Here is a 21,413-nt window from a genome sequence, read left to right as displayed (position 1 = left end):
TCTATAGACTCTTTCTGAAACAAAGGGTGCTTCTATAGACCCTCTCTGAAACAAAGGATGCTTCTAGAGATCCTTTCTGGTGTTCTATAGTCCCTTATAGGCCCTATAGGTCTTATTGAGCTAATTTGGCTAGGAGATATACCTTCAGTACCATCTTTTGAAATTTTGACATCATAATCGTCTATTTTGTTGAAACTCCTCACAACCTAAATAATATTCCCCCCATCACTTTAAACTTTTTTACAACTTTCACAAAATGTTCAATAATTCATTTTCTTCAAACAATGTAAGTATGTGTGTTGTTAACAACAGCTTCAATACTCAAACAATAGTTAAACAAGAGTAGTGTAAACTACAATCGCTACTGCAACAGGCAAAACAAAAAACAAATTGTGTTTATTCTCAAGTTAACAAGTTCACATTTATCTCCATGGGGCGTATGGGTGGGAACATGTTTGTGGTGTAGCAGCAAAAAAACAAAACTAAAAAACACAAACTAGTCAAACTAGTGTTGGCAATTTTGTAAAATTTATTTATTGAATGTTATTTATATATGCGCTTTGCTTTGTCGTCTATACATTTCTAAAAGTAACTACAGTTTTTTTTTGTATAAAAAAATTAACATGATACGAGTTAAGGATATGATAATAAAAATAAATATAACGTTCATCTAAAATGGAAAACAAATACATATACATTTCGATTATAACTTTATACGTTACACAACTATACATGTTGTTTCTTTTTTTGCAATTTTTCTTGAAAAGATTTATATACAGAAATTCGTAGAAAAAGAAAAGGAATACATGGAAAAATGGAATTATGCAAAAAAGTTTCTTTTTGGAAACTTTGTCTTTAACTAGATCAAAATAGCAGTAATCGGTAAATGATTACTTCGTCGAATTGGGGGCAAGCATGGGTTGGATGCAGGGTGTTACACTTTGCCCAGCATATCATGACCATAGGGTTTTTTACGATAGCCACCCTTTTTCACAGCAAACAATTTAAATGCCACCACCAGCATTACAATACAGAATCCATACAATAACATGCCCATACCCATGTCCATTTCGGAGAATACATTGCCAATCATTCGTTTCTGTCGTAATTTATCCAATGTCGGAGGTAACATTTCATGATCTTCCACACCATAACGATTAACAAATTCAGGATTGTGAATATTTTTTAGGAATTTTAAAACATGTTCCTTATCCCAGTCCGGTGCAGAGGAAGAAGATGATGTTGATTTGTGACACTGTGGACAACTAGAAGCAGTTGGGAATTGAATTTTTGGGAATTTTGGATCTTCCGTATCATCACCAGCTAGACGTTGATTGACTTCATTGTGAGCAGCCCATAACCATAAGACAGCATCGTCTTTGGTAGGATTATTGAAAATGTGACGTCTTTTTGCCATTTCCTAAAAGATAACAAAATAATAGATGGTGAGTGATCAATAGGTGATATGTAGCAACAGAAAATTAATATGGTAAGTTTTCCTTATCCATGAAACTACAACAAGCTAAAGTGATAGCGATCTACAAGGGTTAAAATCAACTGCGTTCCCGATGGTCTACACTCCTCAATGCATACCATTCGCGGCTAATTCCCGACGTTGATGACATTTGTCGGAAGAGTCCTCACGACACAGTGCATTGATCATTAGATGAAACTGATTGACCTTCCGCCTCATAAAAAGGAGGTCAATTAGTTGATAGGCAAAATGTATCTAACTTCCACGAGTCCAAACAAGAAAGACGGAATAGTGTTGGCTGTGTGTGCCCAGTAGACTAAACCAATTTTTTCTGAGGAACATCAACATTCTGCCACGATTTCACTAACACAGCCAAACCATATATCAGTATCGTATCCTTAAGCGAGGATCAAAGATATTAGAAGTATTTCCACTGGAGAAATTTAAACTTTTACAGATGGTAAAACTTTGCAGAAACCTTAACTAACATTGGATATAATAAAATCTCCTTAATTGGTAGATCATAGCTGCAGAAGCCTTGAGTGTCTAAACCGAACCAAGATAACTAACCTGTCCCGGGTTATCTGAGAATAACGGTCATTGATAAGGTTGACACCCACATTTAAACAACGAAATTATCTTTTTCCACTAAATTCAATAATCTGCTCAACTTCATAGATGGAGGTAAACGACGCATCTATACTGAAATTTTGCTACCTTGCCAAAGAGACCCGCACTCTAAAGGTCGCCCACCAAATTACCACGATCTAAGCTCAACCGTTGAATCATCAAATTAAATGTTTTGAACTTATGAGAATGGATGAATATGGTCAATTAAAAAATATGGTTCAACAAAAACTCTCTTACAGCGCAAACCGAACGTTGATGAAAAATCGAACGAAGAAAATCTTTCTTTCAGAAAGGGTCTATAGAAGCACCCTTTATTTCAGAAAAGGACTATAGAAGCACCCTTTATTTCAGAAAGGGTCTATAGAAGCACCCTATCTTTCAAAAAGGGTCTATAGAAACACCCTTTATTTCAGAAAGGGTCTATAGAAGCACCATTTCTTTCAGAAAGGGTTTACTGAAGCACAATTTCTTTCAGAAAGGGCCTACTAAAGAACCCTTTCTTTCAGAAAAGGTCTATAGAAGCACCCTTTATTTCAGAAAGGTTTTATAGAAGAACCCTTTCTTTTTGAAAGAGTCTATAGAAGCACCCTTTCTTTTAGAAAGGCTCTCTAGAAGCACCCTTTATTTCAGAAAGGGGCTATAGAAGCACCCTTTATTTCAGAAAGGGTCTACAGAAGCACCCTATCTTTCAGAAAGGGTCTATAGAAGCACCCTTTATTTCAGAAAGGGTCAATAGAAGCACCATTTCTTTCAGAAAGGGTTTACTGAAGCACAATTTCTTTCAGAAAGGGCCTACTAAGAACCCTTTATTTCAGTAACGGTCTATAGAAGCACCCTTTATTTCAGTAAGGGTCTATAGAAGCACCCTTTATTTCAGAAAGGGTCTATAGAAGCACCCTTTCTTTTTGAAAGAGTCTATTGAAACACTCTTTCGTTTAGAAAGGTTGTATAGAAGCACCCTTTCTTTCAGAAAGGGTCTATAGAAGCACCCTTTATTTCAGTAAGGGTCTATAGAAGCACCCTTTATTTCAGTAAGGGTCTATAGAAGCACCCTTTATTTCAGAAAGGGTCTATAGAAGCACCCTTTCTTTTTGAAAGAGTCTATTGAAACACCCTTTCGTTTAGAAAGGTTGTATAGAAGCACCCTTTCTTTCAGAAAGGGTCTATAGAAGCACCCTTTCTTTTAGAAAGCGCCTATAGAAGCACCCTTTCTATCAGAAAGGGTTTATAGAAGCACCCCTTCTTTCAGAAAGGGTCTATAGAAGCACCCTTTCTTTTAGAAAGGGCCTATAGAAGCACCCTTTCTATCAGAAAGGGTCTATAGAAGCACCCTTTCTGTCAGAAAGGGTCTACAGAAGCACCCTTTCTATCAGAAAGGGTCTATAGAAGCACCTTTTCTATCAGAAAGGGTCTATTGAAGCACCCTTTCTATCAGAAAGGGTCTATAGAAGCACCCTTTCTATCAGAAAGGGTCTATAGAAGCACCCTTTCTATCTGAAAGGGTCTATAGAAGCACCCTTTCTATCAGAAAGGGTCTATAGAAGCACCCTTTCTTTTTGAAAGGGTCTATAGAAGCACCCTTTCTTTTTGAAAGGGTCTATAGAAGCACCCTTTCTTTTTGAAAGGGTCTATAGAAGCACCCTTTTCTTGAATGGGTCTATAGAAGCAACCTTTCGTTTAGAAAGGGTCTATAGAAGCACCCTTTCTTTAGAAAGGGTCTGTAGAAGCACCCTTTATTTTAGAAAGGGTCTATAGAAGCACCCTTTCTTTTAGAAAGGGTCTATAGAACACCCTTTCTTTTAGAAAGGGTCTATAGAAGCACCCTTTCTTTTAGAAAGGGTCTATAGAAACACCCTTTCTTTTAGAAAGGGTCTATAGAGCACCCTTTCTTTTTGAAAGGGTCTATAGAAGCACCCTTTCTTTTAGAAAGGGTCTATAGAAGCACCCTTTCTTTTAGAAAGGGTCTGTAGAAGCACCCTTTCTTTTAGAAAGGGTCTGTAGAAGCACCCTTTCTTTTAGAAAGGGTCTGTAGAAGCACCCTTTCTTTTTGAAAGGGTCTATAGAAGCACCCTTTCTTTTAGAAAGGGTCTATAGAAGCACCCTTTCTTTTAGAAAGGGTCTGTAGAAGCACCCTTTCTTTTAGAAAGGGTCTGTAGAAGCAACCTTTCGTTTAGAAAGGGTCTATAGAAGCACCTTTTTTTTAGAAAGGGTCTGTAGAAGCACCCTTTCTTTTAGAAAGGGTCTATAGAAGCACCCTTTCTTTTAGAAAGGGTCTATAGAAGTACCCTTTCTTTTAGAAAGGGTCTATAGAAGCACCCTTTCTTTTAGAAAGGGTCTATAGAAGCACCCTTTCTTTTAGAAAGGGTCTATAGAAACACCCTTTCTTTTAGAAAGGGTCTATAGAAGCACCCTTTCTTTTAGAAAGGGTCTATAGAAGCACCCTTTCTTTTAGAAAGGGTCTGTAGAAGCACCCTTTCTTTTAGAAAGGGTCTGTAGAAGCACCCTTTCTTTTAGAAAGGGTCTATAGAGCACCCTTTCTTTTTGAAAGGGTCTATAGAAGCACCCTTTCTTTTAGAAAGGGTCTATAGAAGCACCCTTTCTTTTAGAAAGGGTCTGTAGAAGCACCCTTTCTTTTAGAAAGGGTCTGTAGAAGCAACCTTTCGTTTAGAAAAGGTCTATAGAAGCACCCTTTTTTTAGAAAGGGTCTGTAGAAGCACCCTTTCTTTTAGAAAGGGTCTATAGAAGCACCCTTTCTTTTAGAAAGGGTCTATAGAAGCACCCTTTCTTTTAGAAAGGGTCTATAGAAACACCCTTTCTTTTAGAAAGGGTCTATAGAAGCACCCTTTCTTTTAGAAAGGGTCTATAGAAGCACCCTTTCTTTTTGAAAGCGCATATTGAAGCACCCTTTCTTTTTGAAAGGGTCTATAGAAGCACCCTTGCTATCAGAAAGAGTCTATAGAAGCACCCTTTCTTTTTGAAAGGGTCTATAGAAGCACACTTTCTATCAGAAAGGGTCTATAGAAGCACCCTTTCTATCAGAAAGGGTCTATAGAAGCACCCTTTCTTTTTGAAAGGGTCTATGGAAGCACCCTTTTTTTGACAGGGTCTATAGAAGCACCCTTTCTTTTTTAAAGGGTCTATGGAAGCACCCTTTTTTTGAAAGGGTCTATAGAAGCACCCTTTCTTTTTGGAAGGGTCTATGGAAGCACCCTTTTTTTTGAAAGGGTCTATAGAAGCACCCTTTCTTTTAGAAAGGGTCTATAGAAGCATCCTTTCTATTAGAAACGGTCTATAGAAGCACCCTTTCTCTTTAAAAGGGTCTAAAGAATCATCCTTTCTATCAGAAAGGGTCTAAAGAATCATCCTTTCTATCAGAAAGGGTCTAAAGAATCATCCTTTCTATCAGAAAGGGTCTATAGAAATACCCTTTCTTTCAGAAACCATCTATAGAAGCACCCTTTCTTTCCGAAAGGCTGTATAGAAGCTCTCTTTCTTTCCGAAAAGCTGTATAGAAGCGCCCTTTCTTTCCGAATGGCTGTATAGAAGCGCCCTTTCTTTTTGAAAGGGTCTATAGAAGCACCCTTTCTTTTTGAAAGGGTCTATAGAAGCACCCTTTCTTTTTGAAAGGGTCTATGGAAGCACCCTTTTTTTGAAAGGGTCTATAGAAGCACCCTTTCTTTTTGAAAGGGTCTATGGAAGCACCCTTTTTTTGAAAGGGTCTATAGAAGCACCCTTTCTTTTTGAAAGGGTCTATAGAAGCACCCTTTCTATTAGAAAGGGCCTATAGAAGCACCCTTTCTTTTTAAAAGGGTCTAAAGAATCATCCTTTCTATCAGAAAAGGTCTATAGAAATACCCTTTCTTTCAGAAACCATCTATAGAAGCATCCTTTCTTTCCGGAAGGCTGTATAGAAGCGCCCTTTCTTTCCGAAAAGCTGTATAGAAGCGCCCCTTCTTTCCAAATGGCTGTATAGAAGCGCCCTTTCTTTTTGAAATGGTCTATAGAAGCACCCTTTCTTTTTGAAAGGGTCTATAGAAGCACCCTTTCCTTTTGAAAGGGTCTATAGAAGCACCCTTTCTTTTTGAAAGGGTCTATAGAAGCACCCTTTCTTTTTGAAAGGGTCTATAGAAGCACCCTTTCTTTTTGAAAGGGTCTATATGTTAGGGTTCTACTGTAAACAATCAGAAACTAGGCATCATTGTTATTATACATACACACACACACACTTGCTACCCTCATGCTATACTCTTTCTCACTCAGTCAGTCTCTTTCAGTCATTCAGACAACACAGTCATTGTATTACACCACAAGTAGTAACACGCAACTCAATTGTAACGTATTTTCAGTTTCCAGAATTAAACAGAATAAATCTTGCTTAAGTTTGTTAATTTATCAATAAGTCTTTTATTTACAACATAAAAGCACAACTAAATCTTTTACTCAAACGTAAGAGTACAACAACTGGCGACGAGGACGGTGAATAAAGAAATAAATTCTTTAATTTCAATTCATCTACGCAAAAATCAACTGCACATAAAATGTCAAGCGAGAACATTGTGAAATTACTAGCTGACCAGCAAGCGGCTATGAATCTTCAAACGCAGTTACTGCAACAATTAACAAATCTACTTCAAGCACAGAGTACTGGAAACACCAAAGATGCTACGAGTCCCAGCACTTCAAAAGCAGCATTGATGGAATCTCTTTCACATTCCATGACAGACTTCGTTTATGAACCGGAAAGCGGATTAATTTTTCAAGCGTGGTACAATCGCTACCAACATGTCTTCGAAAAAGAAGCCCAATCTCTGGACGATCATGACAAAGTTGCGTTACTCTGGAGAAAGATGTCAAACAGTGTTCACGAAAGATTCAGGAACTACGTTCTTCCAAAGAATCCAACAGAAATGAGTCTCAAAGACACCCTGGAGAAACTTAACAAACTATTTGGTAAGGTAGAAACTCAAGTGTCTCAACGCTACAAGTGTTTGCAAATGAAAAAACTTGAAGGAGAAGACTATAAGGAATACGCCGGTAGAGTCAACTTACAGTGCGAACTCTTCAAGCTAAATGAAATGCAAGTGGATCAATTCAAGTGTCTAATCTATGTCTTAGGTTTACAATCAAGCAAAGACAACGACATTCGCTTACGTGTACTCAAATTGCTAGACGAAGCAAAGGACTCCACAACTCTAGACACGCTTGTAGATGAAACTCAACGACTCATGGATTTGAAAACAGACAATACATTGATCGAGCATCAATCGCAATCAATATGCGCAGTCAAGAAATTCGCCAAGAACAACAACAAGCATTCCCATAAAATTCCTAAAACGCCCTGCTGGTTATGCGGAGACATGCATTACTCAAAATACTGTCCATTTAAAAATCATAAATGTTCAAAGTGTCAGCAGACAGGTCACAAGGATAACTTTTGCAAAAGCGCAAAACGAGGCAAGTCCACTACAGACAAAACTGCAGTCAAGTCGGACAAAACAAAATACAACGCCAACGCTGTATTCTCTTCAAAGCAACTCCAATTTCAACAATTGCGAAAATATACCACCGTGGAAATAAACAAGAAACAAGTCAAATTACAAATCGACACAGCATCCGATATTTCAATCATATCACGATCAACATGGGAATACATAGGTAAGCCTCACGTACACAAAACAAATGATACTGCAACAGACGTGAATTCCAACAGCATCAGCCTAATCGGAAAGTGTCAATGCAACACAACGGTATCAGACAAAACGCTAACTCTACAATGTTACGTCACGGAAATCGATAACTTAAACATAATGGGTATCGACTGGATACAAAGTTTTAACCTTTGGGACAAACCAATTTCAGCTTGGTGTCGCCAAATATCAAACGATGAATACATATCAAACCTGAGAAGCAAGTTCAAACCTGTTTTCGACAACAGCAGTCTTGGCCTTTGTACAAAAACCAAAGTGCATATTAAACTTCTTCCAGACGCAAAAGAAACATTCATTGCAAAACGCCCAGTACCATATGCCGTGAGAACAGAAATAGAAACAGAGCTAGATAGACTTGAAAAAGCAAATATCATCACACCAGTCAATTCTTCAAAATTTGCAGCGCCAATAGTCGTGAGTAGAAGGAATGGGAAAATTAGAATTTGTGCAGACTATTCCACGGGTCTCAACAATTCAATTGAACCAAATCAGTATCCTCTGCCCACTCCTGAAGAAATTCTCTCAGATTGTCACGATTGTATGATATTTAGTCATTTGGATCTCTCTGACGCATATCTACAAGTAGAAGTCGACGATCAAAGCAAAGACTTGCTAACTATTAATACTCACAAAGGGTTATACAGATTTAATCGCCTCACTCCAGGTATAAAATCAGCACCAGGATCCTTCCAGCGAATCATGGATGAGCTATGCACAGGCATCCAAGGAGCACGAGCGTACATAGACGACATAGTCTTGGCAAGTAGATCTCTTAACGATCACAAAACTAATCTTAATTTGTTATTACAGAAAATTCAAGATTACGGGTTCAAACTCAAATTCGAAAAATGTCAATTTTTCAAACCATCAATCAAGTATCTAGGTCAAATCATAGATAAAAATGGCATACGACCTGATCCAGATAAAATTCTTGCAATACAGAACCTGAAGGTCCCTGAAAACATTTCAGAAGTACGATCTTTACTAGGCTCCATAAACCACTATGGAAAGTATGTCTACAACATGAGAAACATCCGAAAACCACTAGATGATCTCTTAAAAAAAGATCACAAATTCATTTGGACCAAAGAATGTCAACAATCTCTCAACGAATTCAAACGCATTCTAACATCGGATTTACTACTAACTCATTACAATCCAGCATTGCCAATTCACATTGCAGCGGACGCATCATCACATGGCATCGGAGCGGTAATATACCATACTTACCCAGACAACAGTGTCAAAGCCATTCATCACGTCTCCAGATCACTTACTCCAACGGAGCGAAATTACAGTCAAATCGAAAAAGAAGGACTAGCACTAGTTTTCGCCGTACAACGTTTCCACAAAATGATTTTCGGAAGAAAATTCACCCTACATACCGACCATAAGCCATTGCTCACCATATTTGGTTCCAAAAAAGGTATTCCGGTCTACACCGCGAACAGGTTACAACGTTGGGCTCTCATCCTTCTCACCTACGATTTCGATATAAAGTATACCAATACAAAGGATTTTGGACATGCAGACGTTCTGTCAAGATTGATAAGCGCACATGAAAAACCATCAGACGAGTACATCATAGCTTCAATCAACCTAGAAAACGACATAAGATATGACATCACAGACGCCGTATCAACACTGCCAGTTAGCTTCAAAATGATACAGGATGCAACCAAAAAGGATTCAACCTTACAAACAGTCTCAAACTACGTATACAACGGCTGGCCAGAAAACAAAAACAGCATAGATTCTTCAATTCTTCCATATTTCAACAGGCAAGATTCAATATCAATAACAGATGATTGTCTTATGTTCAATACGCGCATAATAGTACCCGAATGCTACAGAAAACAAATTCTCAAACAACTGCATCGCGGACACATAGGAACAGAAAGAAGCAAATCTATCGCACGCAGCTACGTATATTGGCCAAACATAGACAAGGACATAGAGACTTACGTCAAGAAATGCAACAATTGCCAACTCGCAGCAAAAAGTCCCATCAAAACCAACCTTTGTCCTTGGCCCACAACAACACGCGTTCTCGAACGTGTTCACATAGATTACGCAGGTCCTGTAAAAAGCATTTACTACCTCGTAATAGTGGATTCATATTCCAAATATCCCGTCATATATGAAACTTCATCAACCACGACCGCAGCAACATTAAGGTTACTAACAACTTATTGTTCACAGTTTGGAAATCCTGAACAAATCGTATCCGACAATGGAACACAATTTTCCTCAGCGGATTTTGAAAATTGGTGTTCTCAACGAGGAATCAAACACACACGAACAGTTCGATATCACCCAAGTTCCAATGGTCAAGCAGAAAGATTCGTCGATACTCTCAAACGATCTTTAAAAAAATCAGAGGGAAAGGAGACGGCATCTAATGCACTACAAACATTCTTAGAAGTGTATCGTTCAACACCGAACAAAAACTCACCTAATGAACTCTCTCCAGCGGAATCATTCCTAGGTCGAAAAATGAGAACAGTTTTTGATTTAATAACAAAGCCTCCACCAGCGAGCAGAGAGAGAAACATTCAAATGGAGAAACAATACAACCGGAAACATGGTACAAAACAACGAAATTTCATCACTGGAGATCTTGTCTACGCTAAACACTTCAAAGGTAATAAAAGCTACTGGGTTCCAGGTGAAATTATCAACAAAGTGGGAAATGTTACCTACAACACTCTCATTCAAGTGGATAAGAGACAAATTCTTGTGAGATCTCACGCAGATCAACTCCGAGCAAGAGAAACCGATCAAAATGTACCTGCAGAGCAAAATGATAATCTTCCTCTTCAAATCCTACTAGAAGACTTCAACATTAGTCCACCAATGGAAGAAGATTTCACAACTCCACCATCATCACCGGTTATGCACCCACAACGCATCACTTCTCGAAGAAACCCTGTACAGCCAGTATCCCGGACCCCCGAGAAGTCTCAAAAAGGGAGATGTTAGGGTTCTACTGTAAACAATCAGAAACTAGGCATCATTGTTATTATACATACACACACACACACTTGCTACCCTCATGCTATACTCTTTCTCACTCAGTCAGTCTCTTTCAGTCATTCAGACAACACAGTCATTGTATTACACCACAAGTAGTAACACGCAACTCAATTGTAACGTATTTTCAGTTTCCAGAATTAAACAGAATAAATCTTGCTTAAGTTTGTTAATTTATCAATAAGTCTTTTATTTACAACATAAAAGCACAACTAAATCTTTTACTCAAACGTAAGAGTACAACACTATAGAAGCACCCTTTCTTTTTGAAAGGGTCTATAGAAGCACCCTTTCTTTTTGAAAGGGTCTATAGAAGCACCCTTTCTTTTTGAAAGGGTCTATTGAAGCACCATTTCTATTTGAATGGGTCTATAGAAGCACCCTTTCTTTTTAAAAGGGCCTATTGAAGCACCCTTTCTTTTTGAAAGGGCTATAGAAGCACCCTTTCTTTCAGAAAGGATCTACAAAAGAACCCTTTTGTTTCAGAAAGGGTCTACAGGGTCTAACTACGGCTTCATGAATATACGTTCCGTTATAGTCTCCTAATCACAACAACAAGATGTTGTAGGTACTGGTTAATCTCTTTTATTGCATCATGCACCTTTGTGTGTAACTTATGAGTGTGTTAGGGAATTATTAACATGACCAGCACAAAATTCTTTTTGTGCAAAACTATTTCGGCTCGTGTGTTCGCAATGACCGAAAAGAAATTCAACACTCAACAACACCGGTGGACGGCCCTGGTAACGAACCTCTTCTTTTCATTTAAGAATTTTTCAGAATTCGTATTAACTACTGACGATGCTATTGACTTGTCTACTGTATTCTATTTTCATTTCAATTTTTTAATCAAAACAACAAATTTTCGCTATCATAGTTGTGTTTATACAAGTCATCATTGTTGCCAAAATAAATGAGCTTTTATATTATGGTTTGTACAGAAATGTGGTTGGTTCTTGTTGATGTTTCAATATCAACACAAAACAATTGTTAACCAACAGAATAATTGCGCTGTTGATGATTGTCATTCAGTACAGAATGCTAAAAAAAAAACACAAACACAAGAGAAAATACAAAAATAAGTACAAGCTAGACTTTTAAAACCATTTTGTTTAACTTCCTGGTTTTGAAAAGTGTCTCTAGCTCCTCATTTCTTTAGAAAAGAAAGAAAAATGATATTCAACTTGAATTTATTGTATTTTTAGAATAAAATAAATTTCCCTAGAATATGGTTAAGCAACCATCGCCGGCAAACAATGACAACAACAGCTTGAGCTTGATAATTGAATTAGGAAAAATACAAAAACAACAACCATAACAAAGAAAGAATCAACGATTTGTGCCAGCTAAAGCGCAAGTGAAAGCTATGACGAAACGGTGTCTTAAAATCGTTGTAGAAAAGTTATGGACGGTGATCACCTGGTTTGGCGTTGCGGAGCGGAGAGAAATGTACACGATGATTGTATGACGAAGGTCAATACTAACAGCACAGATAGATAGAAGTAGGCAGCCAGGCAACCGGGCCAGACAGCACGAGAGTCATAATAAGCCAATACAGCAAAAATGCAAAACACTTTGACTTTTTATTTAGTAAAAAATTGAATCGAAAACAATTGAATTATCGCTTTTTTCTGCGCTTCCCTAGTATGGTAATTATAATGTTGCGGTTGTGGAATAGGCAATTATCATTAGCTCTCTGTTATATGTAAAAACCGTACAAAAAAGTAATAAAATGTTTAAAACGCAGATAATGTCGATGACGGAGAAATGGGGGGAAGGGAACAACAAAGAATTCTTATTATCTCTAAGTGAAGTACTTGCTTTATTTATTGATAACATTTCAATGGATGTTGGAATCTTGAGGAAGATAATGTTAGTTGCACACATCATTTTCCAATCGAGATTTTTCTCTGCCATCTTCTAGAGACAGAACACGACTGAAAGTGCAATTAATAACTGTGAATGATGTTGTTCCAGAACCTGCAAAACGCAAAAAGTTGAGGATGTTTTTTCATGTTTTTGTTTTAAAAAATTGTACAGGTAATTTATACGTGTACAACCACAGCCTGGCCTGCTTAGAAGCTCTGGTTTTGTTCGTTTAAGTTTCTTGAGTGGCCAGTCTTTACTCGGGATTTAAGACTTTTAAATGAATGTCTCGTATTTTAAAACGATCCTACTGAAGCATGGAGTCACTTCAACCTTCGTAGATTAAATATATCTACCATTCCACATACATTAAGTGAGAGATTTAGGAATCAGGAAATTTCCACTTGAAGGAAGGTTAACAACATTGGCCGCCCTTGGCAAGTTACAAAATTAGTTGTTGTTGTTGTAGCAGCATATAATGCTGGGTTGGCAGCCGCTGGCCGAAACATTTTTGGTTTCGGGTCAATCCGGTACGTAAGAACCCGCTGCCGTGGGATTGAAAATTAGTAGTCGCGCCAGTTGTTGTGATCTTGTGTAAGCAGATAATCTCAGTATAGATGACTCCTTCCCCATCTATGGAGTTCGACAGAATACTACAAACAAAACTTCATTATTAGAATGCTTAATTTGATAATTCTTAAGGCAGTTACTGATAATAGTCATCATACACGGCCTGATAACTTCGAACGGCTGAAATTAGATTAACTAGTAGACCAGATATTGTGGAAGATGTATAAATCTTATCTCTACAATACCCGCCCTATAGAAAGTATTGAAGATAAGATACTTTACCAAATACAAACATCAAACAAAGAAATAGACCGGTTTGTGTTGTGCAGCGCCAGTGGACCATATTTGAAGAAAGCGAACATAATATCGTCCCAACAGCACAATAAAATGTTATCGATACGTTATGCCCGATCATGAATGTAATCTCCCCCATGAGTTGTGTCTCTCTGTCATTGCAACTTAAATAGAGAGTGAGGAAACTCATGGGGAGTTGATATTCATAATCGTACTGGTAATCTTACTTACATGCCCTGCGACAATCTGGTGACAAACGGGCATAAGACATCATACCAATAACACAGAGCTATTCAATTTTTACCTTCCAAAGCTTCCAGCACCACTGGACAGATAAAACTGGTGTCTTGTGCGGATGATTGCACTGTAATTGCAAAGGGCTTAAATGTGGAAGAGATCCACAACTTTTGGCAGGAACGCAAGCTGATCATCTCGCCTACTAAATTACCACGGCAGCGGGTTCTTTCCTACCGGATTGACACGAAACCATAGTGTTTTGGCCAGTGAGCGTAAATGTGGAAGAGATCCACAACTTTTGGCAGGAGCGCAAGCTAAACAGTTCGCCTACCAAATTCACAATCCCCCGTCAGCGGGTTCTTTCGTACCGGATTAATTCGAAACCATAGTGTTTTGGCCAGTGGCTGCCAACCGAGCATCAAATCTATGCTTCAACTTAGCTTTTTATGCTGCTACAACTACAACAAAACTCACTGTATGGCACCTACTCTCACGGTTGCAAGACACTACATCAGCGTTCGGGGCAACGGCAGCCACATTAGTGTACATATGTTTGTATTTGTATAGTTTTCCTGTGTTGGGGAACCAGCATATCCCGGAAAGCCTGCTGCGGATTCTTTTGAACTGTGCCGGGATAAAGTTGGATGTGCATCAATAAATGTCGGGAGTGGGTGCATCTCATAGGTTGCTTAAGACTTGTCTATGTGAGGGACTACGAAAGGGACTATTGCAAATAATTTTCGTACATTGTACCTTCGCTTCATGTTGAGGCGTTGGAAAATCAAACAATTAAAATATATTTTCTGTTCAATTTTCCAGCCGCCTAAAACCTGAAAACCTCCTAAAGTGACCTTCTATAAACAGAAGACTTCTTTAAGGGGTCTTCCTCAAAAAGAAAACCTTCTAAATGAGTCTTCTTCAAATAGGATACCTCCTAATGAGGCCTTCTAAAAATTTAATATCTCCCACAAGGGGTCTTCTACAATTAGAAGACCTCCTAAATGGGTCTTCTATAAATAGAAAACCTCACAGAGGTCTTCTGCAAATTCAAAACCTCCTGAAGGGCTGTTTTTAAAATAGAAGACTGTATAAAAGGCTCTTCTGCGAATAGAAGAGCCACTAAAGGAGTCTACTATAAATAGACAATACCACGGCAGCAAGTTCTATCGTACCGGATTGACCAGGAACCATAGTATTTCGGCCAGCGGCTGCCAACCCAGCATTAAACCTATACTTCTACGAAGGTTTAAATGCTGCTACAACAACAACAATTGGGTTCCACCGTGGTGCAATGGTATGCACACCCGCCTTGCACACATGAGGTCGTGGGTTCGATTCCCCGGCCAGGCAACATCAATTATATATTACAACAACAACAATTATAAATAGAGAGTCTGCTAAAGTGGAGCTTCTGTCTCTCTAAGCGTGATGAGCTTCATCGAACCAACCCTAATGACCCCAGGGCCAGGGAGCTGACACTGGAAGTTAACATGTTGGTCGACGAGCATAGCGGAACAAGTGGCTAGATCATCTGACGAGTTGCAACATTGTAGCCGGAATTAGTGAATTGTGTGCAATGGCCTCTGTCACATGTGGCGAGTTACGCTGACTGATCCGAAGAAGTGTGCAAGTTTTTTGTCCAGCACCCCGGGAGTGACAGGGTGAAGAGAAGAGTACTACGTCGCATTCGATCTCTTCCTGCCGAGGATGAACCATAACAATTTACAGTGGATGATGTTGCGAATGTCATCAGGAACGCTAAATCATACAAAGCGTTGGGCCCTGATGGAATCTCCATGGTAATGCTGAAACAGCTAAATGAGCCGGGAGTGGAGTATCTCACTAAAGTTCTCCACATGTCACTAGCCACCGACATCGTTGCCGAAATAGGCAGGGTGGTCCCGCTACTGAAGCCAGGAAAGGATGCCAGCAAACGTGAATCGTACAGGTTCGATTTCACTGATATCTCCGGAACTGTTTAACCTCTACCTCTCCGATCTTGGCGTGAGGTACATGTCCTGATGTCATTTGTGAAAGGCTGAACTCCTGTTTGACCGATCTTACCACACTTTTCCACGCGAGGAATATGCAGATTTCCGCCAAAAAATCTACAGACACTCTCTTCACCACATGGACGGCACAGTTTGGAAGAGAGGTCGGTCTGTGGTAAACTATGTGGCTCCAGTTTGGTACCCGGGATTATGTGATACGAATTGGAAAAAGATTTAAACATGTCAAAATGCCGCCTTAGAACAGTAACAGGGTGCCTGAAGACACGACTTCATTGGACCATCTACATGAGGAGGCAAAGATTCTTTCAGTACAGAGGATAAATTCCTCTTAAACGTCTTCGATGGACAGTAGTCAAATTTAAAGGGTTTTTAAGTCTTCTTTGAACAAGTAAAAAAGTATCAGTCGGCTTTGCCGACAGAGATATACCCTCAGGCTGTGTATATTGAAACAATTTTTCCCAAAATGCGTATGTATTTAGGTGGTTTTAAAAAATTTGGGAGTTTGAACCGACAAAAATGTTGATTAGGATTAAAGATCAAAATATTGCGGAGGAGATACTAAAGGAATAGATCGACATTGACCGTTATGGAAGTGGATCTCCAACCCCCATAGGGGGTTTTTACACTCTTCGGGCTGTTTGCTTAAGAAGTATGGACTTGCCCCTAAAAAAACTTTTACCATCGTAATTGAGGCAGCGAATGCAAGTTGCTTCAACAAAAATCAAAATGATTCGATATCAGGTCTTAAAGTGAACTTATCCGAAATTTTGTGTGGGAGGTACCGGATGGAGTGGACAAATATAGTCCATATTTGAACCTGATCTATATCTGGTAGATATACTAGGATGTGTAAAGTATAGACCAATTCGGCCACTCCCTTCAAGATTTACCGTACGAACAATTTTTCCGAACATTTTTGAACTTTTGTGGGGGAGTTACCTGAAGGAGTGGACCGATATGGATTATCTTCAAACTTAAACTATGTTTGGACAAAATATTACTAAGGCCAAATTTTGGACCGAATCAGCAGATCCGTTCGAGAGGTATCTTGCGCTCCAACCACCTCACACGGTGTCATGGGGTTTTTTTTTTTGCAACTTTCAGTCCATTTTTTCAGGAAGTATGGACTTGCCCCTGATGAAACTTACAGCGTCGTATAGAGGACAGTGAATACAAGTTGCTAAAACAAAAATCAAAGCGATTCGAGAGATGACCCTAAACTCAAGAGTTATTGTGCGCACAATAACCGGAACTTAAACTTAAATTGGGTACAATATTACGAAAGCCAAAATTTGAATCGAATCGGTTCATCCGTTCGAGAGTTATCGTGCGCTCCAGCCCACCAGACAGACAGACAGACGGACGGACATTGCTCAATCGACTCCAAAATGTCTGAAACACATTTCGTCCAAACATACTTGGGGTTTAAAACCATTATTTCGATGAACCCTCGTTAGCATAAATGCTGAGGGTATAAAAAGAGAACTTTGGAGGTGTTCTAAGGAAAGAACATGTTCTTATACAAACCAAACTAAAGATCTTAGCTAAGCCGTTAAATTATTAAATTAAACGTTTGGGTCTTATTATGAGTCTGGATGAATATGGTCCATCAAAAAAGGTGGTTCATCAAAAGCCCCCCTTTTACGGTGCAAACTGAGTTGATGTCCAAAACATTGATGAAAATTTAAACGGACCTTAAAATGAAAACTGCTGAGCTTGTAAGTCTAACCTACGTACGGTTAAATAGACGTTCCGACTCCCAATCAAGGTCCACAAGGTGGAACAAGATGTTCTAGGTACTGGTTAATCCGTTTTATAGCATCATGCACCTAAGTGTGTAACTTATGAGAGTGTGTTAGGAAATTATTTACCAAACATAAAAAAATTAAACATTTGGGAACAAATTGAATACTCTACCAGCTGACGGAAAAAAATCTGAAAATTTTTTTAAATTTTAAGTTTTTTCTAAGTAGCCAGTCTTCGGCCGGGAATTTAAGACTTTCTCCTATGGACAGGAGCCAATTTAGGGCACGAAAACAAATTTTTTTTATTTAAATCTTTTTCTTACTTAAGAGGCCCATATCTCGGGAAGTATGGACTCCCTCCAACAAACTTTATATTTTTGTAATCAGGACGTAAAGATCTAACTGTGGTAAACAATTCAGATTTTTTCCGCCAGCTGGTAGAGCATTCCATTTATGCCAACATTTGTTCTTTTCTCGGCAAATGGCCGAAAAAACTCAACAACACCGGTGAACGATCCTGGTAATGAAACCATAAACATCCTAAAATACATCATATGTTCTGGTCGAAGCTTTAATCTGATACTAATCAAAATCCCTAACAAAAATTTTAAAGCATTATTATAAGTTCTTTACAAAAAATAAAATAAAATTCCAACTCACCTGAAAATGTTCCGCGCATTCAGTACAGCCAAAGAAATGCTTAACGTAACCATGGATTGCCTGCAGAACTTCCAAAGGATCTTCACTTTTATCTTCGGTGGCCGCTTGAACACTCATGTAATGGAATAACTGCCACAGGGAACAGGTATAACCTCTAAGGCCAGTTCTTGATCCCTGACAGCCAACAAAGCGGTGTGAGGAGAATACTTTACCCAGCTGCTTTTCTAAACGTTGCAATTCCTTTTCAAAATCACCACCAGACAAATCTTCACTGTGTTTTCGTGTAAACGAAGCTAATTCTTTTAGTAATGCTCTACCCGAATTGCTTAAAGGATTATATTTTTCCAAAACACTCATAAAGCGCAACAGGGCAGTCATCTTTTCACCACCAATGTGAGAAGATTTGGGTATTTCATTATAGAGAATACCACGTATGGCCATTTCCAAATCGGCTTGATAGACCATATGTTTGTTACGTTTAACTTCATCGATAATTTTGGCAACTTCATGTTCAGGTGTTGATTCATGTGGCATCGAGGAGGAGGAGGTACGCATCAAAGCATTGTTGTCGTGATGACTCGGTGGTTTTTCGGTTATGTGTTGAGATTTAAGGAAGCTTTCAATTGTTTCCTTGTACGACAGAGATGTCTCATGCAGTGAACCATATGGCACAATGGATCCATCTCGGCTGACGGTGGCAATGCGATAACGTGAACCATCAATTTGATATTTGGCAGCCAATTCGGAATTAGAAGTGTGTTTTACTGCGATATTGGGATATCTGACAAAATGTAAAACTGTCTCAATACCAACTGTTGTATTCTCTCGTTCGTAAACAACAACTACATATTTCTTCAAACTATCCAAACCTTCAAATAAGGCAGGTATGGAGGAGGTATGTGATTCCTTTAGCGGTTTAAAGTCAGGCCATGAACTCATGTTGCTGGTCTTATTTTCCGCTGCCACAAATTCCGCCAATATACTGCGAATTTCTTCCTTATTTTGTGTCATTATCTTGCTTCCATAGTTATTTTCATTTTCCGACGGACTGTAACCTGGACCGAAATATCTCAGTGTTGGATAGGCCATAACTTCGTATTCACGGCAAATGCCATTATTCTCCTCTGCAGCACAATCAATGGCAGCTATAGGAACAATTTCACGCCAATCATATAGTTCTGCTGCCAACAGCTTATAGGTTGGTGCAAACTTTCGACAATGACCACAATAACTGTTATAGAATTCTACTAAAATTGAATGATTTCGATTAAGAACTTCATCCTTAAAATTAACATTTGTTAAAATGCGAACTTTGTCTGTGTGATTGTAGAGACCCAATTCTTGGGATTCCTGTTTCATTAGAGCTTCATAACTGGATCGAGGTACTCCGGCATCGATTAGACGGTTAAATGAAAACAAAGAAATCACCAAAACTAAAGTGGTGACACCAAACAAGTTTTCCGACCGCCGCAGCATATTGCTGGATATGCGGATATGCTGGATATGCTTGGCTGGCTGGTGAATGTTTTGTCGTACTGGAGAAATTCTAATGGGGAATTTTGAAAAAATCTCACTGTGTTTTAAAGAAACTATTTCACTTCACGCCTTTCTCATTTTATAGGTTTCTTTTTTTACTTTGCTTTATTTCGTTTTTTTGAAGACGTTGCTGATTAGTGATTGACACAATTTCCCGTATCGAATCGTCCGCGTATCGTCTATTTGTCAGTCTACCGTAAAAGAAACACAACACACACAGTTAATACCGACACTCACTACTTACTATTTACGTTTTTGGCCCCACAACAATTGGGGAGCAATTACTTCTTCTTCACTCGAGAGCTCCACCTATTCACTGGACGTTGATAACACATGTTTGAAAACGAACAGCTGGTACAGTGTAAATGATATGTAGATGGCGTTAAACAAAATTCACGAGATATTTTTAACTGATTAAAAATTTAAAAATATAGAGCAGAAAATTAAAAGAATAATTAGAAAATTAAAATATAACAGAAAGATAATTAATAATAGATTTTCGTTGTCTGTTATTAGTCAAATCTTCTTGATTTTTATTGTTTTTGTTCAGCTTATTGACCCTTTGTATTTTAGCAAATAAAACAAATGATTTTATTTCTTTCACATTGATTTTCATTTTATTGTTGGCAGATCCAGGTTTCTTTTGCCATTGGTAGCTTAGTGGAAATTTCTGGATATGATCTTGGATAATTTTGTTTGCCTATACACTCCCTTGTCACTTCTGGGCATAGACTAATGAATTGTAAAGACAAAGAAATGCTCTCACCAATGTTGTTAACATTGAGTTTGTTGACAGAACAACTCAATTAAAAATGCGAATAAACACGATTTTATAAACAATTTGTTCTAACAAAAACTGTATGGGGTTAGTTTTTGACGAAATCTACATCCTCTGATAGAAATATAAAAGAAAATCTTTCCATTTTCCTCAAAAATCGCCTTCGAACAATTTTGAGTTTTTCTGTTTGAGTCTGTTACTGAGAACTTATAATTTTTACTGAAGGAATTTTGTTCAGTAACATTTTGTAGCTTTAGGCAGTTGTCAAAAGTTTAACCCCCAGTTTTTGTAAACAATTTTATTGTTCTCACACGAATTGTCAAATTTTGTAAATCGATTTACTCGCCTTAGCGCAAATGTGGAACGCTGATTTTTGAATGAGGAATTCTTAACTATACACAGTCTGTATGACATCTAGGGGCTGAGGTATGGATGCCCAAATTATTACGAATATAGACGAACGAACAAAAAATAGTTACAAAAACAGGGGGTAAAATATTCAAATATCATAATCATGGTAGAACAAATTCCCCCATACCAAGTGCGGATATTATTCGAAAGTTCGCCACAAAACTTCGAAAGTGATATTATTTTCGAGCAGAATACAAGGGGTTTTTTTGATAGGGTAGGCCAAAAATAAAATATTTGGAATTGTTGTCAAATTTTATTTTTTTCAAATTAAAATCAGTTTGTAAAAAGTTTCATGTGAATTCGTTTATTTAGTTGAATTAAAAGAAGTTGGTTTATTTATAAGTTGTGTAAATAACAATCGCGAAATTTTATTGTGTTATATGTTTTTATAAAAGAAAAGTTGAAAATATTTTTGTGAAACCTGTAATCGAAAGCCTAGGAGCTGAGCAGATGAAGGGA

The 21,413-nt window shown here is 38.2% G+C and overlaps 2 protein-coding genes across 2 annotated transcripts in view; both read right to left on the bottom strand.

Annotated features, from left to right (window-relative positions):
- Positions 1-21,413, bottom strand: part of MED23 (mediator complex subunit 23) — a 238,667-nt gene that overhangs the window by 55,893 nt on the left and 161,361 nt on the right. The gene's annotated exons all lie outside the window — the stretch shown is intronic.
- Positions 507-20,050, bottom strand: Qsox1 (Quiescin sulfhydryl oxidase 1). Its single transcript, XM_073989872.1, has 2 exons — positions 18,230-20,050; positions 507-1,420 (listed from the first exon to the last, which is right to left on the bottom strand). The coding sequence occupies exons 1-2, from the start codon at positions 19,703-19,705 to the stop codon at positions 935-937; spliced, it is 1,962 nt and encodes a 653-aa protein (XP_073845973.1). The 5' UTR covers positions 19,706-20,050; the 3' UTR covers positions 507-934.

The sequence above is a fragment of the Musca autumnalis genome, unplaced genomic scaffold, assembly GCF_047663935.1.
Source record: "Musca autumnalis isolate F117 unplaced genomic scaffold, ASM4766393v1 scaffold_5, whole genome shotgun sequence".
Taxonomy (NCBI): domain Eukaryota; kingdom Metazoa; phylum Arthropoda; class Insecta; order Diptera; family Muscidae; genus Musca; species Musca autumnalis.
Note: the sequence above shows the minus strand (reverse complement) of the source record. Positions and strands in the feature narration are given on the sequence as shown.

What these genes read in the sequence shown, in the direction of transcription:
- Qsox1 (XM_073989872.1), bottom strand. Translation starts at nt 19,705, where the DNA reads ATGCTGCGGCGGTCGGAAAACTTGTTTGGTGTCACCACTTTAGTTTTG. An exon ending in AATGCGCGGAACATTTTCAG is followed by an intron (nt 1,421 to 18,229) that starts GTGAGTTGGAAT and finishes GTTATCTTTTAG; the next exon opens with GAAATGGCAAAAAGACGTCA.